General features: G+C 40.4%; 6 protein-coding genes and 1 non-coding gene across 9 annotated transcripts; 3 read left to right on the top strand and 4 right to left on the bottom strand.

The window, feature by feature from the left end:
- Positions 1–143: 143 nt before the first annotated feature.
- On the bottom strand, positions 144–4690 carry LOC111779691 (E3 ubiquitin-protein ligase RGLG2). The gene is made up of 12 exons (XM_087119776.1): positions 4376–4690; positions 2992–3240; positions 2821–2905; positions 2598–2738; positions 2390–2503; positions 2209–2306; positions 1514–1593; positions 1337–1442; positions 1103–1230; positions 822–990; positions 640–696; positions 144–550 (listed from the first exon to the last, which is right to left on the bottom strand). Exons 2-12 carry the CDS (start codon positions 3223–3225, stop codon positions 470–472), a joined length of 1293 nt encoding a protein of 430 aa, XP_086975902.1. The 5' UTR covers positions 3226–3240; positions 4376–4690; the 3' UTR covers positions 144–469.
- Positions 4691–6130: 1440 nt separating this feature from the next.
- On the top strand, positions 6131–9596 carry LOC111779692 (Rhodanese/Cell cycle control phosphatase superfamily protein). Of its 2 annotated transcripts, none has more exons than XM_023659807.2 (10): positions 6131–6393; positions 6567–6662; positions 7028–7135; positions 7215–7311; positions 7733–7772; positions 7858–7932; positions 8794–8881; positions 9007–9074; positions 9198–9270; positions 9362–9596. In XM_023659807.2, the coding sequence occupies exons 1-10, from the start codon at positions 6235–6237 to the stop codon at positions 9443–9445; spliced, it is 888 nt and encodes a 295-aa protein (XP_023515575.2). In that variant the 5' UTR covers positions 6131–6234; the 3' UTR covers positions 9446–9596. The 2 variants fall into 2 exon arrangements, with proteins under 2 accessions (XP_023515575.2, XP_023515576.2); XM_023659808.2 differs by having other exon boundaries at positions 6134–6393; positions 6570–6662.
- Positions 9583–11445, bottom strand: LOC111779689 (cytochrome P450 736A117-like). Its single transcript, XM_023659803.2, has 2 exons — positions 10382–11445; positions 9583–10300 (listed from the first exon to the last, which is right to left on the bottom strand). The coding sequence occupies exons 1-2, from the start codon at positions 11291–11293 to the stop codon at positions 9698–9700; spliced, it is 1515 nt and encodes a 504-aa protein (XP_023515571.2). The 5' UTR covers positions 11294–11445; the 3' UTR covers positions 9583–9697.
- Positions 11446–11921: 476 nt separating this feature from the next.
- Positions 11922–18382, bottom strand: LOC147787382 (cytochrome P450 736A117-like). The gene is made up of 4 exons (XM_087119777.1): positions 18014–18382; position 17937; positions 12639–13288; positions 11922–12565 (listed from the first exon to the last, which is right to left on the bottom strand). The coding sequence occupies exons 1-4, from the start codon at positions 18272–18274 to the stop codon at positions 11972–11974; spliced, it is 1506 nt and encodes a 501-aa protein (XP_086975903.1). The 5' UTR covers positions 18275–18382; the 3' UTR covers positions 11922–11971.
- Positions 17097–17236, bottom strand: LOC147787383 (small nucleolar RNA Z247). Its single transcript, XR_015414190.1, has one exon. It is a non-coding gene; the product is annotated as a small nucleolar RNA Z247 (small nucleolar RNA).
- Positions 18383–19188: 806 nt separating the features above from the next.
- On the top strand, positions 19189–20888 carry LOC111780271 (elongation factor Tu, chloroplastic). The gene has a single exon (XM_023660625.2). The coding sequence runs from the start codon at positions 19323–19325 to the stop codon at positions 20766–20768; it is 1446 nt and encodes a 481-aa protein (XP_023516393.2). The 5' UTR covers positions 19189–19322; the 3' UTR covers positions 20769–20888.
- A 1143-nt stretch (positions 20889–22031) lies between these two features.
- Positions 22032–24650, top strand: LOC111780156 (pentatricopeptide repeat-containing protein At2g29760, chloroplastic). Of its 2 annotated transcripts, XM_023660475.2 has the most exons (2): positions 22032–24425; positions 24509–24650. In XM_023660475.2, coding segments are annotated over exons 1-2 (2097 nt in total). In that variant the 5' UTR covers positions 22032–22329; the 3' UTR covers positions 24510–24650. The 2 variants fall into 2 exon arrangements, with proteins under 2 accessions (XP_023516243.2, XP_023516242.2); XM_023660474.2 differs by lacking the exon at positions 24509–24650 and having other exon boundaries at positions 22032–24495.
- Positions 24651–24692: the final 42 nt, after the last annotated feature.

The following is a 24692-nucleotide window of genomic DNA, read 5'->3' as shown; positions in this document are numbered from 1 at the left end:
CCCAAATTCAGGATATAGAAGCTGTCATGCATAAGAGAGCGTGAGGTTTGCCTGAAACTTAGTCAGCCTATTTCTGTAACGTACAGAAAGCAATGCAAGCGCCTCTTTCTGTGAGGGTGTTAGGTAGAGTTCAATGCAGCTGGTAATGAGAAATCAAGTCTCTTATGCCACTAAAGATATTGTAATCACATTCATACTTATGAAAAACTAGTTTGGTAAAGAATTCGAGGCGTATATTGCCCCTACGAGACTTAACAAGCATCATTTCTAGACATTTTATGGAATGACATGGAAACACATGAATGAAAATCAGTGGGACAAACTATCGATATTTACAAAATTATATCGTTCGACTTACCAAATCACCGACACCTTTTCGAGCCCAGTAAAGGAGTTGCAAAGACGACTCAAGCAAGAAGCTGGAGTTGATATTGGGAAATGAGAAAGAATACAGCACAGAGGGTTTTAGCTAATAAAGCTTTATCTTAGTTTCAATAAAGCTGCGGCATATGGGGCACAACTGAAGATCCTGTCCACATTCACAGCATGTCTGCAGATAGTAAAAGTTTAGTGTTTCTTCCGGGTAATGTTTGAGTCAGGCATCAAAAGCTTCAATATGAAAGTTACCAATGCGATTACCTGATGTCCACAACCAAAAGCCATATCTTTTGCATTGGAGATGCAAATGGGACAAGCCTGCAACAGATGGTGTAAAAATCTTCATTTCCATTTTTCAATTTCCATACCCAATAGAATAGAAGCTCTACTTAGTCTTCATTGCTGAGATATTATGGATCTAAAAAGGGAAAAGAAGCATTTACATGGGCATCAGGAACCGAACTTAGAGGAGGTGCAGATCGGACAGGAGCAACTCCAGCAAATGAGTGTGGCATTGGGCGAGAACTGCTCGAGTTAGAGGTCTTTTGGAAACTAGGACCATAGCGAGGAGGGGGAAGAGGAAATCGGTCGATTTCCTTCCCTCTGCTGGCACTGGTGGAGTAGTGAAAGAGAATACTATTTTAAGAAAAAAATCATGGAAGGAAATACACTACCATTTAACTGCAAAAATCTTAAGTATACTACTTTTGAATCCTGTTATTACCCCAAAATATCAAGCTCCAGTGTTGCTTTATACTGGGAGGGTATTTCCATGAGTGCTGCTAGAGCAAATTCTGTTTCCTTTCTAGCTCGATCCATGTTCTTCAACATTATATTTGTGAAGTTCACAAACTGCAGAATTAGAAGTGCAAAATGGCATTTCTCAGATTTCAAGCTATGACAGAAGCAAGTCCAGTTTGAGAAACAAAACTAAAACCCTCCTAAGAAGAGTAGTTACTTGGAAATTATCAAAGGCTCGAGCCGGGATATTGTCGTCAAATTCCCTCATCATGTCCCAAGGTCCATCCCCTACTCCGACCAGTATAATCGACAGGGGGTATGCACTGCAATTCAACATGAAGTTACAGAGCACGAATAATGCCATTTCTGTTCCGTTATTGATAACTTAACCTACCTAGCTTTCACAATTGCTTCAATGGTTTTCTTTTCCTGTGGGCTAAACTGTCCACCCTCTGTATCAACACTTCTTGTAACCTGTCAAAGAGAATAAAGACTATCTTTCAACCACCATGAGAGAACTTGGCTTTAGTTAGTACTCGCCACAGACATCAGTCAGGCTGGAAACTCTATTTAAAGACTACATAAATTATGAATAGCTTACTGAACAAGCAGTGTATTGCTTGATAAATAAAACTGACTGATATCAGTTTAATCAGCCATGATTATGAATGAGAAGATTTCTACATCCTTCAAAAATTAGAATTTTTGACACATTGTTCCTGCCCGCAACCTTGAGATCACATCGGTTGAAGAGGGGAATGAAGTATTCTTTGTAAGGGTGTGAAAACATCTCCCTAGCAGACGATTTTAAAAACCTTGAGGGGAAGTCCGAAAGAAAAAATCTAAAGAGGACAATATTTGCTAGCGGTGGACCTGAGTTGTTACAGATTCGATGTAGATGCAACTTTTGTTTCTGTTCTTTAGGCTGAAATTAAATGGTTCCATATTTTCACTGCTGATTGTGAAACTAATATCATTTACAATACTACTAATTTCTTATGCATCTGGGAACAAACAGGAAGTTATGCTATAAACATGAGCTCTAAAACAATCAAAATTGAAGTCCAGTTGGAATGGAGCTGAAAGTACCTGACCATCAGCTATTATTACCAATACATGATATTGGCCACCACTTTGCTCTACAATTGTGATACCCATTTCGATAATAGGAGCAAATGATGTTGGTCCTGTCCCAGGAATGAAATAATGAAAGTATAGTAAGTAAAAGCTAACAATAGAAAGGTATAATAGCAAATGGTCAAACTGCAACCTGCAAGTCGAAGATGAGGCACAAGTTCCCTATATCTATCCAACACTTCTTCGAATCCAATACAAACTCGATCGTCTGGATAAAAGCTGAAAACCTCTTGGTCATGAGTCGATGCTGCCAACATTTAGAGTCACATACTTCACTACTGTTTATTCAAACAAAAATGTGCGAAAAACAGATCAACTGCAAAAATCTTTAGAAGAAATACCATCTCCAAAACCAAAGCAAGGAATCAAATTATCTTCATCAAAGGAAGATAATGTTTTCCCAATAATTGCTATTGCTTGTTCATAGGGATTTTGCTCATCTCCAATGTGATGCAAACTTCTACGGTTAAATGATCTTGCTCCTATGTAAAGGGCATAGTTAGCATGTGCACATGCTATGCAAGAAAGAGATTAGAACGTTAAATGGCCAAAGCAAGGCTGAACCTGTCCACTCGTTGCTCTTTGTGAAATCTATACCAACGATAAGATTCGAAGACTCGAGGCCTGCACGAGCCAATGCCTCGGTAACCTGTGAAGAGTATCAGAGTATAGAAATGAGTTTCATGCTGAAATATTTAGTGTCAATAAAGTTTTGCACTATGAATTGCAGCAGACCTGCTCAAGACTATTATAGTTATCATCTATCCTTGAATACTTCCTCTCCAGCCTCTTTCTTGTCTCAGGGGCCTGAGTTCCACCATAGCTTGGAGTTGGAGGTGCAAACTGATACTGTGGCCTTGGTTGATTATATGGCGACCCCGGATAATTGTAATTACTCCACTGCTGTGAGTTAGACCGACTAGACGAATGGCGTCTTGAACTTCCAGGCTTAGAACTTTTCCCACCCATCACTTTACAAGAACTCTGCAACATGAAGGTGATTGTAAGCATCATTCACTGGAAATTCTATGTGTTTTTATATATAGAGGAAGCTACGTTTCACAAAACAAGGCCCAAAACACAAAAGAGGTTTAACCATACAAATGAAATGAATGGTATGAGATCCCACGTCGGTTGGGGAAGAGAACAAAACATTCTTTATAAGGGTGCGGAAACCTCTCTCTAGTAGACGCGTTTTAAAGCCTTGAGGGGAAGCTCGAAAGGAAAAGTCAAAAGAAGACAATATATGCTAGCGGTGGGCTTTGACAGTTACAAATGGTAGCAGAGCCAGACACGTGTCCACGAGAAGACCGAGCCCCGAAGGGGTGGACACAAGGCAGTGTGCCAACAAGGACGCTGGACCCCGAAGGGGGTGGACTGGGGGTTCCACATCGATTGGAGAAGGGAACGAGTGTCAGCAAGGACGCTAGCTAGCAAAGGGGGATGGATTATGAGATCCCACATCGGTTGGGGAGGAGAATAAAATATTCTTTATAAGACTGTGAAAACCTCTCCCTAGTAGACATGATTTGAAGCCTGGAGAGGAATCATGAAAGGGAAAACCTAAAAAGGAGAATATCTGCTAAGGGTGGGTTGACAGTTACAAATGGGTTCTAAGATCAGAAAGAATCCAAATGAAAGACAAACAAAACAACCCTGCTGTTAGAAGGTTGAATGATGATAAAAAGCTTCGTATCTTTGTACAGAACATGTAAATTCAGTGGTTTGATACGAGAGACAAGTACATGCAAGGATTTCCGAGAACTTCTGCAATAAACCCAAATCTCCAAGAGGCAATCCAAACCCAAAATCTACTAGGAGCAATGCTAATATTCAGGATCAATGATCTGACGAAGATTTGGATTAAATTTCGCAAGAAGAATATCGATAAACAGAGAATTTAATCATCCATCCACCGACAAAAAGAGTTGAAAATTTCACTCGGCTGAGTACAATCTGAAAAAACGGCATAAACAAAGTCGACGCAAGAGCTGCATTTAAAGTTTCAGCCACACTCCCTCACAAATCAGAGCAAATAAGAAACTCCAAATACAAAATTTCATCAACAGAATCCAATCAGAGAGAAGAAGAAGAAATTAAAAACGCGAACAAAACTTACAGAGCCGGAGAATCTGCTGCGAGTCAAGAGTGCGAAGCAGAGCAATTCCTGAAGAACAATGAACAACAGATGCACCGATACGATTGAAACAAAAAAAGGAGATGAAATTAGGTGATGAAGCTCATGGGCAGGAAAGCGAATTTTAGAAGAATTGCTACTTGGCAATGATGAATTTCCAGGAAGATTCCCGCGCAGCCAAAATAGTTCTGATTGCTACTCTCGCCGATCCCGACACGTCCTCTATACCTCTATCCTTTATTTCTCTCTGCAACTTCCAAATATTATTCCCAAATCATCAAGCCCGAATTTTAAGGGAAAATTAAAACAATCAAAAGCTGAAGGAATTATATAAATATATATATATATATATTTCATTAACAATGTAAGTATTTTAAAGGTGAAGAAGTTCATACTTTTTCCAAGATTTTAAATATATAAATATCTTTTATTAATTTATTATTTATGGTAGAAAATTTTAAATATAAGAATCCTGGTCGTGGAAAATGATTAAACAACAGAACATTTGAATGGGACAAGTCATTTGATCAGTTTGGTCAAATTAATTAAAATGTAAATATCTACGTGTCATATCGTAACGCTTTAATAAAAAAAAGTGGAAGTTGCTTAAGGATGGTTGGATAACGTAATTTGACTTTATTCTTTTGGGCTGACAAGACTCCACTTCCCTCCCTCCATATTTTCTTAGTTGGAAGGTGAGCAAACCGTTGAACCTCGAGAGCAAATACAAAAGAAAGACTTCAATTTTTTATTTTATTTTAAATAATAAAAAAAAGACTTCAATAAAAATTAATATTAACGATAGAGGTACTTTTAAATTTTAAAAAACATTTAAAAAAGTATTATTAATGGAACTTTTAAAAATTTGTAAGTATTTTTTAAATACTTTTTAAAAGTTCATAATATTAACCATTTTCATTTGTATATTTTTTAAAAGTTTAAAATATTATTGAGACTATATATATATTTTTTAGACTAAATAATTTTTATTAATTTAACTTTTATTTGTTCACACCTATCACTCCTACTGGTTAGCTCCACGTGTAATTGGCTACCTACCTTTTAAATATTAATAATATATCTTTTTATGGTTTATTTAGTCAAGGAAGAAACACATATTTATATTGAGATTTGAAAGTCACCCAATATGATTAAATAAAAAATTTATATTATTTAAATTAAATAATTATTATAATAAGTAGATCTAGCTTTTTTTTTTTTTTTTTTTTTTTTTCATTTTTAAATATAGCAACTTTCCACATATAAGAATTTTATTAAAATTAGACTAATTAATAATTCATTTAAATTTTACCATTATAATGATTACAATTTTTTTAAAAGATTTTACCCTTGCTTAAAATACGAACAAAAATCTAAAATATATTTTTGATTTTTGAAGTTTGTCAGTAACGACAATTTAATTTATAAACTTTAATCGATAATAATTTAATTTCTATATTTTTAAGTTTGTAATAATTTAATTTTTATCGTACAAGATTAAATACCAATTTTTATTATGTAATAAATCAGTATCTATAATTTATAAACATATTTGATCCTTAGTTCATTAATCACTTTATTATTTTAAGAAAATTTCATGGAAGTCTTGTTAAGAGCAAAGTAAGAAAAATTCCAAACGATGTATGGGTTTCGGGTCCGGGTTCGGGTCAAACTGAACCAACTTGTTAAATTGAAAGCCCCGACTGAATTATCTCGATTCTTGATCCGAATAATGAATTTTCAGATTTCTGGATAATGGTAATCCCGTGGGACTAAGGGATATAGGCGCTGGATAAGCATTTGGACACTGTCCTCACTCCCGCCAAGTTCAGACTATAATCATGGAAGCTCTGGCGCTTCCTTCTATGAATTCTCTCACCATTTCCTGTTCTAATTTGCAGAAAGGGAGTTTCGCCAACTTGCCCGGAACACTGCATCACTGTAAATTTTACGGGCAATCCACCTTAAAGTTCAGGCCCCTTCATGGTACCCGCCACTATGTGCGTAATTCTTTACTGTTTTTTTTTCTTTTTTTTTTCAATTTTGGTTGTGTTTGATTCTTTTCTTGGAGATCATTAAAGAAACCTAGAAAAGAATTGAAGATTGCTGTCTTAATGAGGTCTTATTTCCTTCCGTGATCCATTTGTTTCTATAACGTCAATGTTTATTCCAGCAGTCCAATGTTATCAAAATGCAAAGTGACAGTGAAGACTATGAGCTGAAGCAAATGAGGGACATGGCTGCAGCTAAAAAGAGATGGGACTCTCTGGTTGGTACCAACCGTTTGTTTTGTAATGGTATTGCTTTTTAGTCCTATGACTTAGAAGTTTGTTTGGTTGTAGTAACTAGAGGATCAATATTAATTGTTAGGGAAAATCTATCAATCTTGTAACAGTCATTTGGGATTTGGGATTCAACTTAATTTTGGAAATCAACAAGTTTTATGATATTTACATTGATTATTAAAAATTATGCAAATATGTCCGGATGGTTTAGAAGTTGAGTTTTTCAACTGCATTGTTTCTTGATTGCATTCTTTAAGTTTCCTGAATTGTTCATTCAAAAATTTTGTTTTTGGTAGTATGATTCATAAATGTGTGCTGTTTAATGTGAACTAATCATTTATGTCTACAGATTCGGGAGGGAAAAGTGAAAATTCTCACGCCAAGGGAAGCTGGTTATGCCATTCAACTCTCTGATAAGACATTGCTTGATGTGCGTCCTTCTACAGAACACCAAAAGGTAGACCACTGAGGTGTTTGTGATATCATATTTGTTCGATGTTTGACTCTCCAACGTATGTTTCTCCCATGTTTTGAAGGCATGGGTTAAAGGCTCAACATGGATCCCTATCTTTGAAGTTGATGACAAAGTTGATCCTGGAACTCTTTCTCGAAAGGTCACAAGCTTCATGATGGGTACCATGGAACTCTTGCTATCTTCTCTTTGAATACCAAAGTCTAGTTCTCTGGTTGTCATTTTTGCAGCTTTCCATTCAGAGAAACAAATTACTTTACTTAATTTCCTTCTCATGGTTGCTAGTAAGATTAGTTAATCATACAGAGTAATGAGTATTACTGACCATGGAATGTGTGAGACCTCACATTGGTTGGAGAGGGAACAAAGTATTCTTTACAAGGGTGTGGAAACCTTTCTCTAGTAGACATGTTTCAAAAGTCTTGAGAGTAAGCTCGAAAGGGAAAGCCTAAAAAGGATAATATTTACCGCTTACTAACGGTGGATTTGGGTTGTTACAGGATGAGTGAAATTTTTATTCTTTAATTTTTTATCGAGCTATTTTGGCAGTTAGTTCCTTACATTGTTCTTATATTTGCCTAGGGGGTTGGTGGAGTGGTGTGCCTACGGTATCCTACAATAGGTATAACGCAGGCCATAGCAATTCTTCTACTCCTTTTTTGTTTTTTGTTAATTATTTACCTTTTTCTTTGCCTGAACTTCAACAGCCGCTTCTTGTCAGAAGTTCAAGAGAAATTTCCAAAAGATGCTGACCTTATTCTTGCATGTCAAAAGGGATTGAGGTAATCTCCTTATTCTGATTGGGCTTGGAGGAAATATTTGTAGACAGTTGATGCAGAGTTGTACACTGAGCTTGCAATGATTTCTTGATTTTCCATAACGGTTAATCTTGATGTGAGATTTCATGTCGGTTGAAGAGGAGAACAAAACATTCTTTGTAAGAATGTAGAAACCTCTTCCTAGCAGATGTGTTTTAAAAATCATGAGGCTGACAACGATACGTAACGGGCAAAAACGAACAATATCTGTTAGCGGCAAACTTGGACTGTTACAAATGGTATCAAAGCCAGTCATCGAGCGGTGTGTCAACGAGGACGCTGGGCCCATGGTGGAGGAGGGTGGATTGTGAGATCCCGCATTGGTTGGAGAGGAAAACGAAACATTCTTTATAAGAGTGTGGAACCTCTCCCTAACAGACACATTTTAATACAATGAAGTTGACCGCGATACGTGACGGCCCAAAACAGAAAATATCTATGAGTATGGACTGTTCCTAGTGATCTTCTTACTTCCATGTAACTGGTGAAGGAAAATTTGCTCAGCTAACTATAGTTGCAATGAAGTATACTGAACCCAGCAATAAGCAGCAGGTTAAAGTTATGATAACACATTGGGGGATGAAAGGATCGCACACATTGTTATTTTACTTGAAATTATTGGACCATGTAATCTTCTAGGATATATCTCATCCAGCGTTGACTAATGTTATCGTGAATTTACTAGTGTGGTATTACTTTTCTTTGAATCAGACTTTCGCTAAAAGAATTAAACCAATGATATTGTTAATTACTTCAAAAAGACCAAATTGTAAGGAATTTATAATCTTGGCTGGGCTTCTTTCATCTGAACAACACTTTCGGAAGGTCCCTAGCTGCATGCGAGCTCCTCTACAATGCTGGTTACAAAAACCTCTTCTGGGTTCAAGGGGGTCTAGACGCTGCTGAAGAAGAGGTATCGATATTATTACTTTGAAGTTTCTACTTCCTCTCTGTTTCCCTGTTGTCTTCGATTTCTTGCTGTTGATCCAGTCTGTAAAAGTGAAAATTTGGTGATGTCTATCATTTTACCTGGAACAGGATCTGGCCAGAGAAGGTCCTCAGCCTTTAAAATTTGCTGGGATTGGTGGGGTCTCAGAATTCCTTGGGTAACAGATGATTTCAACCTATTTTCTCCTTCAAAGGGCAAAAAGAACATATCAAATAGATTTAATTTACTCTGAAACTGCTTGTCTCTCTGTCGTCTGACTCACTTCCCCCATGACTTTCAGCTGGACCGATCAACAAAGGGTGGCTGGTGCCAAAGAAGGTTGGGGTTATCGCTTGGTCTACTCTGCTCGTCTGGTAATGTTTCATCTCGATGTATTACTTAACTAGTTTTCAGTTTCATCTTAAACTTCTCCCTTAAGCCTCGTGTTTAATTATCATGGCACAGATTGCAGTCTTCCTTGCTGCTGATGCCCTGTTTATTGGCGCTCAGCAATTGGGTCGCTATATTCAAGACTTGCGGTCTCACTAAGGTCACTTACTGGGGTGGGTTGTGTAGTAGCATGAAAGACATGAGAGACTAAGGTCTCTGAGGTTTTGGCTAGAGTAGAGAGTTCTGTGTGATGAGGATGCTTGGAATTAATTATATGACTTGGAGAGATCTGCTGATGCTCTGTTCTATATTCTTGAGTCCAGTTCTCATTAATAGGCTGCCTACATAAACATAATGGATACAATAAAGATAAAAGGCAACAAAAACTCATACAATAAAGTCCCCAACACTCTAACAAGGAGTTGCCGTGGCTACAAGAGGATGTTTCCTATGAATGGTTAACCCAAACGCCCCAGTCATGTCTAAATCCTCACCATTTGGCAACATCCATTCAAATTTATGCACCAGATTTGCTAAAGCTACCTCGTTTATCACCGTTGCGAACGCAATTCCAGGACATCCTCTCCTTCCTGCGCCAAATGGGATTAAATCAAAATCATGACCCTTGAAATCTATCGAGTTGTTCATAAACCGTTCTGGCCGAAACTCCTCTGCTTCATCCCACACTTCTGGGTCTCTTCCAATAGCCCATGCATTGATCACAACTCGGGTCTTGGGTTTAATATCGTAGCCCCTTAGCTTTATGCATTGGGTTGATTCTCTCGGGACAAGAAGTGGGATTGGCGGGTGTAGACGCAATGTTTCCTTTAGTACTGCTTTCAAGTAATGCATTTTGTCTAGATCATCTTCATTTACGTAGTATGCTTTGTGATCGCCTGATATTTCTCTAATCTCACTCTTCAATTTCTTCATGACTTCTGGGTGTTTCAACAATTCTGACATTGTCCACTCCAATACTGTGGAAGTTGTTTCTGTGCCTGCTGCAAACATGTCCTGTAATCAAAACCAAACCACAATCAAAACCAAACCACAACCAAAGTTGATGAGTGACGAATGATTGCAAGATTGGCTTACCAAGATTAAAGCTTTTATGCTATCCATTTCAAGGGGAAAACCAATGGAGTTGTTTCTCTGTACCCAAAGCAGAACATCTACCAGGTCCTTGTGCTTACCAGAATTCTCGTCTCTGTTTTCCGAATGGACATGATCTTGAATCACTCTGTCTAAGAAAACATCCAGCTCTTTAGCTACCCGCTTTCCTTTGGCGTCCAGCCCACTAATACCATCGATCCAACCCAGCCAAGGAATGAAGTCTCTAATGCCAAAGCTCCCCAACAGTTCCAGCAATTCCAACAGAAGAGACCTTAACTTCATCCCATCTTCTCCTGCATCAAATTTTCTCCCTAAAGCTACTCTGCAAACCACGTCGTTGGTCAGTCCAGAGAACGTTTCAGTCAAATTCACGGATATTGGGTTCCGTTGGATCTTTTCAATCATCAATTTGACCTCTTCTTCTCTGACAGAGCGAAAGGATTGAACCCTTCTGTTGCTCAAAAGGTGAAGCACGTCAATGCTCTTCATCTGCCTCCAATACTCGCCATAAGGAGCTGCGGCTACGACTTTGGAGTTGTAAAGAAGCTTATCGTGCTTGGTTGATTTGGGTCGGTTGGCGAAGACGAGATCGTGGGTCTTCATGACATCACGAGCTAGTTCGGATGAAGAAACCACGATGGTGGACTTGGAGCCGAGGTGGAGGAGAAACAGAGGGCCATGGCGGCGGGCGTAGCTTTGGAGAGTGATGTGAGGATGGGAGCCAAGCTTCAAAAGATGTCCGAAAATTGGAAGCTTTCTTGGTGGAGATGGTGGTGAGGATTCTTCTTCTTGTGATGAAGATTCTTGACGAAAGAATAACCAGATGAAGAGGATGATGAAACCAGCGACGGAAACTGGGTGACAAATCAACCCAACAAGGAGATCACAATCCATTTCTATACCCACAGATATGGTGTCGACAATTTCACAAATTTAAGATTTTGGTATTCTTAAAAGGGAAATAATTCCAGTACGATGATGATAATACTGCACATAACTTCTTTACCACCACAAGTTGGAAACAAAATATCTTACACTCTGGTACACATTTTTTTTTTTTTTTTTTTTTGGGGACAAAATTGGCAATCCAACCCCCAAATAATTCCAGTACAATAGTAGCTCGGGCTCAAAATGTATAATATCTTACCATTCTAGAAAAATTTTGTATGCTTTCAGCTCACCTCTTGGCTCAACATGCTAATATAGTCAAATATAGTGAACATTTTGCATAATCTTAGGAAATGCCCGTGACTTTCTCCTGCAGAAATACTATTAAGTTCTTTATTAAGTTCTTTGTTAGGTACAGTGATTCCATTTATTTCAAAGGGCAAGAGAGGACATAGTAAATAAATCTGACTCAGGAACTGTCGGCCTCTGACTCCTCCCCGTGACTCTCAGTTGGACTGCTCAGAGGGCGGCATGTGCCAAAGAAGATGCTCGTTTTTTCAAGGTCACTTACTGGGTTGGTTTGTGTAGATCGATATAATTTATTTAATAGTTTTTATATATAGAATATGAACGCATACACTAAAGATAAAGGCAACATAAACACACAATAAAGCCCCCAACACTCTAACAAGGAGTTGCCGTGGCAACAAGAGGATGTTTCCTATGAATGGTTAACCCAAATGCCCCTGTCATGTCTAAATCCTCACCATTTGGCAACATCCATTCAAATTTATGCACCAGATTGGCTAAACCTATCTCATTTATCACCGTTGCAAACTCAACTCCAGGACATCCTCTCCTCCCTGCGCCAAATGGGATCAACTCAAAATCCTGACCCTTGAAATCTATCGAACTGTTCATAAACCTTTCTGGCCGAAACTCCTCTGCTTCTTCCCACACTTCTGGGTCTCTTCCAATGGCCCATGCATTGATCATAACTCGGGTCTTGGGTTTAATATCGTAGCCCCTTAGCTTTATGTATTGGGTCGATTCTCTCGGGACAAGAAGTGGGATTGGTGGGTGTAGACGCAACGTTTCTTTTATTACTGCCTTCAAGTAATGCATTTTGTCTAGATCATCTTCGTTCACGTACTGATCGCCTGATATTTCTCTAATCTCACTCTTCAATTTCTTCATGACTTCTGGGTGTTTCAACAATTCTGACATTGCCCACTCCAATACTGTGGAGATTGTGTCTGTGCCAGCTGAAAACATGTCCTGTAATCAAAACCAAACCACAATCAAAACCAAACCACAACCAAAGTTGATGAGTGGCAAATGATTGGCTTACCAAGATTAAAGCTTTTATGCTATCCATTTCAAGGGGGAAACCAATGGTGTTGTTTCTCTGTATCCAAAGCAGAACATCGACCAGGTCCTTGTGCTTACCAGAATTCTCGTCTCTGTTTTCCGAATCGACATGATCTTGAATCACTCTGACTAGGAAAACATCCAGCTCTTTGGCTACCCGCTTTGCTCTGGCGTCCAGCCCACTGATACCATCGATCCAACCCAGCCAAGGAATGAAGTCTCTAACGCCAAAGCTCCCTAACAATTCCAGAAATTCCAATATAAGAGACCTTAACTTAATCCAATCTTCTCCCACTCCATATTTTGCTCCTAAAGCCACTCTGCAAACCACGTTGTTGGTCACTCCAGAGAAGGTTTCGGTCAAGTTCACCGATATTGGGTTCTGTTGGATCTTCTCGATCATTAATTTGACCTCTTCTTCTCTCACAGAGCGGAAGGATTGAACCCTTTTGTTACTCAAAAGGTGAAGTACGCCAACGCTTCTCATCTGCCTCCAATACTCGCCATAAGGAGCAGCTGATATGTCGTTGGCATTGTAAAGAAGCTTATCGGCCATACTCGATTTGGGTCGGTTGGCAAAGACAAGATCGTGGGTTTTCATGACATCACGAGCAATTTCGGATGAAGAGACTGTTAGATTGAATGGCACGATGACCTATATGGGTCACGACCTCATGTATTTATAGATGCGTATAATGAAGATTACATTCCAAATCTATGATTTGGTAACAAACCATAAAATCATAGATTTGGTAACAAACCCTTCAAATCATAAACTAGTAAATCTTAGACTATTTTAGTATATACAGTTATGATCTATTTTAGGTTTAACACCCCCCCTCAATCTGGACGATGTACTACTAAGTTCAGATTGCGCCTAAAATAGCTAAAAGAAGGAGCTGGCAGTGGCTTTGTCATGATATCGGCGAGCTGATCCTTGGAAGATATGAGTCGAACATCAAGCTGACGAGTCGATACTCGTTCACGAACGAAGTGATAATCAACCTCAACATGCTTCGTCCGTCGATGAAAGATTGGATTGGCGGATAGGTAGGTGGCACCAATGTTGTCACACCATAGGCTAGGCGCTCGCGCTTGCGAGATCCCGAGCTCACGCAAGAGAACTTGGATCCAAATTAATTCGGCAGTGGCATCAGCAACCGCCTTATATTCGGCTTCCGTACTAGAACGAGAAACTGTCGATTGTTTCCTCGAACTCCAAGAGATAAGATTGCCACCAAAGAAGATCACATAGCCTCCAGTGCTTCGACGATCATCAGGATTCCCAGCCCAATCAGCATCTGAAAAGGCACTCAACAAATCAGTGCTGGACTTTGTAAGACACAAACCCATATCAATAGTGTCATGTAGATAACGGAGAATTCGTTTGACTGCCGCCCAATGTATAGAAGTCGGAGAGGACATGAACTGACACACTCTGTTGACACAGAAGGATATATCAGGACGTGTCAGAGACAAATATTGGAGAGCACCAACGACACTTCGATAGCGAGTAGTATCCTCAGGTGAGAGCTTTTCACCACCATTCAATAACAACTTCTCACTGGGAAGCATAGGTGTGGGCACACCTTTGGAGGTGAGCATATTGGTTCTGGCTAATAAATCTCGAATGTATTTATGTTGTGTCAGAATAAGTCCACTAGAAGTATGGCGGACCTCAATCCCAAGAAAATAACTCAAAATACCAAGATCCTTGACGGCAAAATCATCCTGAAGCTGTGTAAGAAGTTTCTCAGTAGCCGTAGAAGATGAGCTGATGATAATAATATCATCAACGTAGATGAGAATATACATCTGAATGCCCGTTTTGTTAAAAATAAAAAGAGAGACATCAGCCTTTGAAGGTGTAAAATCCAGCTGTAATAGTTTGGAGCTAAGGCGAGAAAACCAGGCACGCGGAGCTTGTTTAAGGCCATAAAGCGACTTATCCAGCTTGCAGAGATAACCAGGGTGTTGAGAATCCACAAATCCAGGGGGCTGCTTCATATAAACATCTTCATTAAGAAGGCCATGAAGAAAAGCATTTTGAATATCAATCTGCCGAATAGCCCAACCACGAGAAATAGCAAGAGATAATAAGAGCCGAATGGTAGTGGGCTTAACAACTGGACTAAAGGTATCATCATAATCGACGCCATACTGCTGTTTAAAACCTTTAGCAACCAGGCGTGCTTTGTAGCGATCAATAGAGCCATCTGGCTTTTGTTTGAGTTTGAAAACCCATTTGCAATCAATAACGTTAAGACCAGCACGAGGAGGAACTAAGTGCCATGTCTTATTTTTTTGAAGTGCCTGAAATTCATCATTCATTGCCTGACGCCAGAGGGGATGCTCCATAGCAGTAATATGTGAAGTAGGTTCAGAGGCAGAAGACCGAGCTACAAGATATGTTACTGTTCCATCTGTACGCACCTTGGGTTTCTTGATATTGTGCTTCAATCGAGTACCATATGGATGAGTAGTAGGTGCAGGATCCACATTTGAGGGGACGGCCGTATCAGCCGTTGCGAGGGGAGCAACCGATGCTACAGCAGTTGGTTGACCAACGGCCGAGGATTCGACCGGGCATTGCGCAATATCATCTGCTGGCGGAGAAGCCGATGCCTCAATCATTGGCGGAACAACCAACGCCGATTCGAATGGCAGCGACGCGGAGGATTGTTGCGGCAATTCCGAAGCTGATGTAGACACCAAATTTTCTGCATCCAAAGAGTTAGTAGGCCCAGACATATGCATGTGATCATTCTCCAAATTAGTACTGCTATTACCCAAATGCAAGGTGCACAAATCAGGGGCATTATGCGTCGACTGCATGATTGGGGAAGAATTAGGTGAGGCTCTCTTGAATGGAAAAACATTTTCATCAAATATGACATCTCTAGACATATAGACACGACCAGAATCGGTGTCAAGACACTTATACCCTTTATGTGAAGAACTGTAGCCTAGAAAGACACATTCCTTTGATCGAAAAGAGAGCTTTTGTTTGTTATAAGGACGAAGATGAGGCCAACAAGCACACCCAAAAATTTTTAATAAGGAGTAATTTGGTGGGGTATGAAAAAGAAGCTCTAAGGGGCATTTTTTATCGATGACACGAGTAGGAAGACGATTGATGAGATATGTGGCTGTAAGAAACGCGTCGTCCCAAAATTTAATAGGTACATGAGCATGAGCTAGAAGGGCTAGGCCAGTTTCAACAATATGACGATGCTTGCGTTCAGCAGACCCATTTTGTTGATGTGTGTGAGGGCACGAAACACGATGACCAATTCCAAGGGAACGAAAAAATGTGTTATGAATTTTCTGATATTCCCCACCCCAATCAGATTGAACCCACTTGATTTTAGTATCTAGGAGGCGCTCAACATGAGCTTGGAATTGCAAAAATATACGAGGAGCTTCTGTACGATCATGCATCAAATAGATCCACGAAAATTTACTGAAATCATCAATGAAACTAATATAATATTTAAAACCCCCAACAGATGGAGGTGCAGGGCCCCAAACATCCGAAAAAATAAGTTCCAAAGGTGACGAAGACCTATGGGAAAAACTAGTATATGGTAATCGATGACTCTTTGCTAACTGACACGCATTACAAACTGACAAAGATGACTCACTAGCACACGAAATATTATTTAGACGCAAAATGGATTTTATTACTTGAGATGAAGGATGTCCAAGACGAGCATGCCATTGGGCGTGAGTAGTAGATCTGCTCACCAAGGCGTGCTTGAGATTATCGACATCGGATGGCTTAATAGGATAAAGACCAGATTCACACCTCCCATTTAGGAGACTTTTCCTCGACTGTCGATCCTTTATAGAAAAATGCCAAGGATGGAATTCAAAAAATACGTCATTATCACGAGAAAATTTATGAACAGAAAGAAGATGTTTGGAAATTTCAGGCACATGCAAAATATTACGCAACGCAAGAGGACGAGTAGCAGTATTAATTAGAGAATGACCAGTATGCAAAACACGCAAACCTGCTCCATTGCCGACTTGAACTTGTTCACCTCCATGATAACGTTCACGCACAGCGAGACGATCCAGGTCACTGGTGATATGGTCCGTAGCGCCTGTGTCGCTGTACCAATTTGGGTCAATCTTGTAAGAGGAAGTAGCCGCCAGTGCCGTAGGAGGAGCAGAAGAAGGTTCATCTTGATAGGACTCATCCATCCTATGCCAGCAGCGGATAGCAGTATGCCCCACTTTGCCGCAGATCTGGCAGGAAGGACGAGCAGAAGGGCCACGACGATCACCAGCAGGACGAGAGGGTGCATAACCTTGAGAACGACCACGACCGCGATCCCTACGCCCACGATTCTTCTGCTGACCACCACGACTAGCATAATTGGCAGAAGATCCAAGATTTAACTGAAGTTCAGCCTGGTGTTGTAGTTGGCGAGCTTCATACGTCATTAGATGTGCAAACACATCATCAAGGGTGAGGGCTTCACTCTTGGTAGTCATTGAGGTGACGAAGGGATCATAGTCAGGGCCAAGACCAGCGAGAAGATACGCGATCACATCATCATCCTGCAAGGCAGAGCCGGCGGCGGCCAGCTCGGTGGCTAGCCCTTTGATCTTGCAAAAATAATTTGCAGCAGATTGATCTCGTTTCTTGGACGTGGCAAGCTCAACACGAATCTGAGTAGTGCGAGCACGAGTTGACGATGAAAACATCCGCTGCAGGGTATCCCACGCCTCCTTGGACGTAGTAGCGGCAACCACATCATGAAGAATCTCCTCAGACATGGAGGAGAGAAGGCCGCTAAGGACTTGTTGATCCTGATCATACCACTGATTATAGGCCGGATTAGAGACCAGCTCAGCACCAGCAGCAGTTGAGGAAGGGATCAGCTTGGCAGGTGCAACATTGGTGCCATCGAGGTAGCCCATAAGCTTCGTACTCCGTAGGTAGGGGAGGAGCTGGGCACGCCATATGATGAAGTTGTTTTTGGTTAGACGAATTGTGACAACATGGTGTAGAGGGATTGGATATTGTTTAAGGCCAAAAGTCGCCATGGTAGTTGAGACGGTGTTGGAGATGGTGGATGGAGAGGAGGAAGAAGACATGGCGAGGAGTTTAAAAAATAAACCTTGGCTCTGATACCATGTTAGATTGAATGGCACGATGACCTATATGGGTCACGACCTCATGTATTTATAGATGCGTATAATGAAGATTACATTCCAAATCTATGATTTGGTAACAAACCATAAAATCATAGATTTGGTAACAAACCCTTCAAATCATAAACTAGTAAATCTTAGACTATTTTAGTATATACAGTTATGATCTATTTTAGGTTTAACAGAGACCACGATGGTGGGCTTGGATCCGAGGTGGAGGAGAAACAGAGGGCCATGGCGGCGGGCGTAGCTCTGGAGAGTGATATGAGGATGGGAGCCAAGCTTCAAAAGATGTCCGAAAATTGGAAGCTTTCTTGGTGGAGATGGTGGCGAGGATTGTTCTTCTTGTGATGAAGATTTTTGACGAAACAAAAGGCAGATGAACAGGACAATGAAGCCAGCGACGGAAACTGGGTGACCAATCAACGCAACAAGGAGATCACCTTCCATTTGTCTTTAGAAATTTCAGAAATTGAAGATTTTGGTGTTCTTAAATGGAAATAATATCTGTAAGACTCAACTTCTTTACAACCATAAATGTAAACAAGATAGCTCGGCTTCACACTCTACATGGCCGTTTGCATGAAGCTTCAATAGTTGTGGCTGAATATGAACCCTGTTAGATATTGTCCAATTTGAGTATAAGCTTTCATGGCTTTGCTTTGGGCTTCCCAAAAGGCCTCGTACATGGAGTTAGTATTTCTCATTTATAAACCCATGATCATTCCCTAAATGAGCTGATGTGGAACTTTCATCCTCCAACAAACCCTACTGTGGATAGCATAAATAAATAAATAAATGAAAGAAAATCAAATCCAAGTTTTTTTTTTTTTTAAATTATTATTTTCAAAATTTATAAATCATAAAAAAAAAATTATAGTTACCTTTAAATTATGAACTCTTAATATCTCATTTATTAAAAGTTTCATTTGTAAATGTAAATATGCTTTTAAAAATTTTTAAATTTCAAAATAGTAGTAATTTTTTTTTATAGAATTAAAAAAAATAAAAATTTACCAAATGAATATTTTCTTAAGTGAAAAAAATTAAATGGGCATTAATGAGTTTTAAAACATTCATAGCTAAATTGTTATTAACTTTCGTGGAAAATTTGTGCATTTACTGAAACTTTACATTTTTTTTTATTTTTAAATTTTGACTTTTTATATATAATAATAAATAGCACGGAAAGTGTGGCGGTAGTTAGATTGTGATGATTATGGAGCCGAAAACGACACCGTTGAGTTAGTGGAGTGGTTTGGTATTTTAAAATTGTTTTTAGGGAGAGAATAGGAATTTTGCAAGTAGCCCTAGGCACCCATTTTTAGAGCGGTAGCACAGAACCTTGAGGATACCGAAGGTGAGCTTATTACTGATACAGAGAGAATTGTGGTTATGGCAGAAATGGATAGAACAACGCCCATTTGAGGCCCTCTTTCTTATCTTCCCTGAATCCCATCGTCTTCTCCAGTTCCTCTCTCGGATTCCTCACTCATCAATGGCGGCTATTTCCTTAGCTTCCGCTTCTACTTCCTCTAACCTCCTTTTCCTGCATGCCTCTGCTTCTCCCTCTTCCTCCCCTACTTCTTCCCTCTTCGTCAAACCCTCCTCCTCCTCCTCCTCCTCCGCTATTAAGCTTTCTTCCTCTTTCTTGAACCCTTCTTCTATTCGCCCTCTCACATTCTCCTCCCCCGCTGTAAACCCTCCTCGTTCCTTGACGATTCGGGCCGCCCGTGGGAAATTTGAGAGGAAGAAACCCCATGTCAATATCGGCACAATTGGGCATGTCGACCATGGTAAAACCACTCTCACTGCCGCTTTGACAATGGCTTTGAGCAAAGCCCCAAAGAAATATGACGAAATTGACGCCGCACCTGAAGAGCGAGCTCGGGGTATTACGATTAACACCGCCACCGTTGAGTACGAGACTGAGAGCCGACATTACGCCCACGTTGATTGCCCTGGCCATGCTGATTACGTCAAGAACATGATTACTGGTGCTGCTCAAATGGATGGCGCAATTTTGGTGGTTTCGGGCGCTGATGGCCCAATGCCACAAACGAAGGAGCATATTTTGTTGGCTAAGCAAGTGGGTGTCCCCAATATGGTGGTGTTTCTCAACAAGAAGGATCAAGTTGATGACGAGGAGCTTCTGGAGCTTGTGGAATTGGAAATGCGTGAGTTGCTTTCTTCCTATGAATTCCCTGGTGATGATGTCCCAATTATTGCTGGTTCTGCTTTGTTAGCTTTGGAAGCTCTAATGGCAAACCCTGGTATTGTTAGAGGCGAAAATGAATGGGTGGATAAAATTTTTGAACTTATGGATGCTGTTGATAGCTACATTCCAATACCCGAAAGGCAAACAGATCTTCCATTTTTGCTTGCTGTTGAAGATGTGTTCTCTATTACTGGTCGTGGTACTGTGGCGACCGGGCGTGTCGAAAGGGGCACGGTTAGGGTGGGAGAAACAGTGGATATTGTAGGACTAAGGGAAACTAGAAACACAACAGTGACAGGAGTGGAGATGTTTCAGAAAATTCTTGATGAGGCTTTGGCTGGGGATAATGTAGGGCTGTTGCTTAGAGGCGTTCAGAAGGCTGACATCCAAAGAGGGATGGTTCTAGCCAAGCCTGGCACTATCACCCCACACACCAAGTTTCTTGCAGTTGTGTATGTGTTGAAGAAGGAGGAGGGTGGTAGACATTCACCCTTTTTTGCCGGTTACAGACCGCAATTTTACATGAGGACGACCGATGTCACAGGTAAGGTGACTTCGATTATGAACGACAAGGACGAGGAGTCGAAAATGGTGATGCCGGGTGACCGAGTTAAAATGGTTGTGGAACTGATTATGCCGGTGGCTTGTGAACAAGGAATGAGATTTGCCATCAGAGAAGGTGGAAAGACTGTAGGAGCTGGTGTGATTCAATCAATAATCGAGTGAGTGAGTGAGAAGAAGAGGCAACTTAATTGCGGAACCAACTGAATTGTTCTTTACTCCTTTTCAGTTAGGCTAAATTTGAACCAACATCAATGAATTTTTGAACTTTTCCTTTTTTGTGCATCATTCTGGATTCAATGCCATATATTTGTTCTCTTGTTGGTCGAGTCGAACGCATCCATCGTGGCTGGATAATGCTTCTATGATTATATATTTGCAGATACCTTTTTTCCCTTCGAGTCTGCAACTATGCACTCTATGATTCCAAGTTAGCAATCGATGCTCAATTTTGAGATGGTTTCTATGTTTTAGGTGCCAAGCTAGGCTGGTTGGGACAGTGTGAACCAACATCATATATCTGTCGGCTTGACTGATATTAGTATGTCATAGGATTGGTAGCTGCATTTCTCATCTGGAAATTCTTGTTTTTGGGTAATATGTTCAAGTTGTTCGAGTAAATATCAATCAAGCTTATTGTCTGTGTTGGAATATATTGTATTCAAGATTGCGTATTTAAGGCCTTGGGGCTTGTGGAAACCATCTGGTTGGGCTTGTGTCGACGCCTCTGTTTCCACAAGCTGTCTATCAATTGGTTTACGTTCACTGAATTACACTTGCAAGGTTGGTTGTGTATTAGATGTTCACAAGGAGTTATTGAAGACGCTCTAATCTGTGGGAATGTATTTTTTAGTTCAATAAGTGAAGACATCTCTATATCAAAAGCAATGCTAGTGTTCATTGGCTGTGTACGATGATTTCATGCTGGTGATGGATTCTATGGCTAGGTGTGGCTTTTACAAGTTCGATAATTGCTCTAATGTTTTGGTTAATTTCATCAGCATCTGATGGTGCAATGCAATGTTGATGGGGTTAAATTGAATATAGTCGTTGATGATGAATCATAACTCTTAATGTGAGTCGGTTGGAGAAGAGAATGAAACATTGCTTATAAAGGTGTAGAAATCTCTCCCAATCAAACGCGTTTTAAAACCTTGAGAGGAAGCCTGAAAATGAAAGCTCAAATAAGACAACATCTACGTCGCTTGCAAATAAGACAACATAACAAGGACACTGGCCCCCAGGGGGATGGATTGTGAGATCCACGTCGACACTGGCCCCCAGGGGGATGGATTGTGAGATCCACGTCGGTTGGAGAGGAGAACAAAGTATAATCTCTCTCTATCAAACACGTTTTAATATTAAAAAGACAATATCTGGTAGGTTTTAATATTAAGAAGGCAATATCATGCTATCGGCTCTTCACTTAATTAATTATCTAACTAAGAAGAAATTGAGAGAGAGAGAGAGACAGCTGAGTATACTCTAAAACGAAACCAACAGCAACATTTGTCTGTGTTTAGTTGCAGACAGAAGATTTATACATTGTCGGACCAGGGCGCTTGATTCCCTTTGAGTGGATGAGCCAGCTAGCTCCCGCTACAACAATCCTCCGCCGCCAAACACAGCTACGAAGCTTATGATATTCCTTCTTTGGAGTTTGGTAGCAGTGCTTTGAGTCCATATTATGAAATTTTGAATCGTCCGAGCTCCATTCTCCACTGAGATGGCGTCCAGAGTCGCTTGCCTTCCCAATATATCTGTAACTTCCATAACCCACCTTTCCCAGTTCCCTGAAAATCCAAAATCTTTGATTCTTCAGAAATGCAAGACTCCCAAAGACCTCCGTCAAGTTCACGCTCACCTTCTCAAAACTCGCCGTCTTCAAGACCCCACCATTGCAGAAGCCGTTCTCGAGTCCGCAGCTTTACTTCTTCCCAACTCCATAGACTATGCCCTTTCCATTTTCAATCACATGGACAAACCTGAATCGTCGGCTTACAATGTTATGATCAGGGGTCTTGCTTTCAAGCAATCGCCTCATAACGCCGTTCTCCTGTTCAAGAAAATGCATGAAAACTCGGTTCAACACGACAAATTCACTTTCTCCTCTGTCTTAAAGGCTTGCTCTAGAATGAGAGCGCTGAGGGAAGGCGAACAGGTCCACGCGCTCAATCTGAAATTTGGGTTCAAATCAAATGAGTTTGTAGAAAATACTTTGATTCATATGTATGCGAATTGTGGACAAGTTGGGGTTGCACGTCAGGTGTTTGATGGAATGTCGGAACGAGCAACAGTTGCGTGGAATTCAATGTTGTCTGGTTACACGAAGAATGGGCTTTGGGATGAGGTCGTGAAACTCTTTCGAAAAATGCTGGAACTCCGTATTGAATTTGATGATGTTACAATGATTAGCGTGTTAATGGCCTGCGGAAGATTAGCGGATCTGGAATTGGGTGAGTTGATTGGTGAGTATATTGTGTCAAAAGGGCTAAGAAGAAACAGTACTCTAACAACTTCGCTAATTGATATGTATGCCAAATGTGGTCAAGTCGACACTGCTCGAAAGTTGTTCGATGAAATGGATAAAAGAGATGTCGTTGCGTGGAGCGCGATGATCTCAGGGTACGCGCAAGCCGATCGATGTAAAGAAGCTCTTGATCTGTTCCATGAGATGCAGAAGGCAAACGTGGATGCAAATGAGGTAACAATGGTCAGTGTTCTGTATTCATGCGCCGTACTCGGAGCATACGAAACCGGTAAGTGGGTTCATTCCTACATAAAAAGGAAGAAGATGAAGCTCACTGTTAGTCTTGGAACACAGCTGATAGATTTCTATGCTAAATGTGGGTATATAGATAGGTCAGTTGAAGTTTTCAGGGAGATGCCTTTCGCAAATGTCTTCACATGGACAGCACTAATTCAGGGTCTAGCCAATAATGGGGAGGGGAAAATGGCTCTGGACTTCTTTGCTTTGATGCGAGAGAACAATGTAAAGCCGAATGATGTAACTTTCATTGCTGTTCTTTCTGCTTGTAGCCATGCTTGTCTGGTTGATCAGGGCCGACATCTTTTCAATAGCATGAGAAGGGGTTTTGATATTGAGCCAAGGATTGAGCATTATGGCTGCATGGTTGATATTCTTGGACGAGCTGGGCTACTTGAAGAAGCCTATCAGTTTATTGTTAACATGCCCATCCCACCCAATGCTGTTGTTTGGAGGACACTTTTGGCTTCATGCAAAGCTCATAAAAGCGTTGAAATGGCAGAAAAATCATTTGACCACATTACTCTCTTGGAGCCTGCTCACAGTGGAGATTACATTCTTCTGTCAAATACTTATGCTTTGGTTGGTAGGGTTGAGGAAGCACTCAGGGTGAGATCTCTGATAAAAGATAAGGAGATTAAGAAGACACCGGGTTGTAGTTTGATCGAGTTCGATGGTGTAGTACATGAGTTTTTTTCTGAAGATGGAGATCATACTCACTCTAAGGAAATACACGATGCGTTAGATGAAATGATGAAGCGGATCAAGTCGCTCGGATATGTGCCCAATATAGAGGATGCTAGACTAGAGGCTGAAGAAGAAGAGAGTAAAGAAACTTCGGTGTCGCATCACAGCGAGAAGCTAGCTATTGCTTATGGTCTTATTCGGACACCTCTTCAAACCACCATTAGAATTTCAAAAAATCTAAGAATGTGCAGGGACTGTCACAATGCAACCAAGGTCATATCACAAGTCTATAAAAGAACAATCATCGTTAGAGATCGGAACCGTTTTCATCATTTTAAAGACGGTGTTTGCTCCTGTAATGACTATTGGTAATCCCTTGTTTGAGAGAAGTCAAAGGCAAGTCTTTTCAGTTCAGTTATATATCTTTAATTACAGTTTCATTTCTGTACAGAATCTGGTAGATTGAAGGCATAAGGCACTAAGTTGAAGAAGAACATGAAATGCACCTCTTCCCTGTCCTAAATTTACCCATCAAAACTGGAAATATGAACCGGTTATGCTTATTAAAGTGTAGAATCTAAGAGATTAGGAAAAGAATTCTTGTACAAGTTTTCTTAGATCACGATATTGAGAGT

The sequence above is a fragment of the Cucurbita pepo genome, chromosome 18 (genome assembly GCF_057944985.1).
Source record: "Cucurbita pepo subsp. pepo isolate OVF chromosome 18, ASM5794498v1, whole genome shotgun sequence".
In the NCBI taxonomy this organism is placed as follows: Eukaryota; Viridiplantae; Streptophyta; class Magnoliopsida; order Cucurbitales; family Cucurbitaceae; genus Cucurbita; species Cucurbita pepo.
This window is presented reverse-complemented; position numbering and strand designations above follow the sequence as displayed.

Coding starts and splice junctions, on each gene's coding strand:
- LOC111779691 (XM_087119776.1), bottom strand. CDS start 3,225: ATGGGTGGGAAAAGTTCTAAGCCTGGAAGTTCAAGACGCCATTCGTCT. Junction 1,231..1,336: donor GAGCCTTTGATAATTTCCAA/GTAACTACTCTT, acceptor CTAATTCTGCAG/TTTGTGAACTTCACAAATAT. Junction 551..639: donor CTTTTGGTTGTGGACATCAG/GTAATCGCATTG, acceptor TACTATCTGCAG/ACATGCTGTGAATGTGGACA.
- LOC111779692 (XM_023659807.2), top strand. CDS start 6,235: ATGGAAGCTCTGGCGCTTCCTTCTATGAATTCTCTCACCATTTCCTGT. Junction 7,136..7,214: donor CTTCTACAGAACACCAAAAG/GTAGACCACTGA, acceptor CATGTTTTGAAG/GCATGGGTTAAAGGCTCAAC. Junction 9,075..9,197: donor GGGGTCTCAGAATTCCTTGG/GTAACAGATGAT, acceptor CATGACTTTCAG/CTGGACCGATCAACAAAGGG.
- LOC111779689 (XM_023659803.2), bottom strand. CDS start 11,293: ATGGATTGTGATCTCCTTGTTGGGTTGATTTGTCACCCAGTTTCCGTC. Junction 10,301..10,381: donor GCATAAAAGCTTTAATCTTG/GTAAGCCAATCT, acceptor TTTTGATTACAG/GACATGTTTGCAGCAGGCAC.
- LOC147787382 (XM_087119777.1), bottom strand. CDS start 18,274: ATGGAAGGTGATCTCCTTGTTGCGTTGATTGGTCACCCAGTTTCCGTC. Junction 12,566..12,638: donor GCATAAAAGCTTTAATCTTG/GTAAGCCAATCA, acceptor TTTTGATTACAG/GACATGTTTTCAGCTGGCAC.
- LOC111780271 (XM_023660625.2), top strand. CDS start 19,323: ATGGCGGCTATTTCCTTAGCTTCCGCTTCTACTTCCTCTAACCTCCTT.
- LOC111780156 (XM_023660474.2), top strand. CDS start 22,330: ATGGCGTCCAGAGTCGCTTGCCTTCCCAATATATCTGTAACTTCCATA.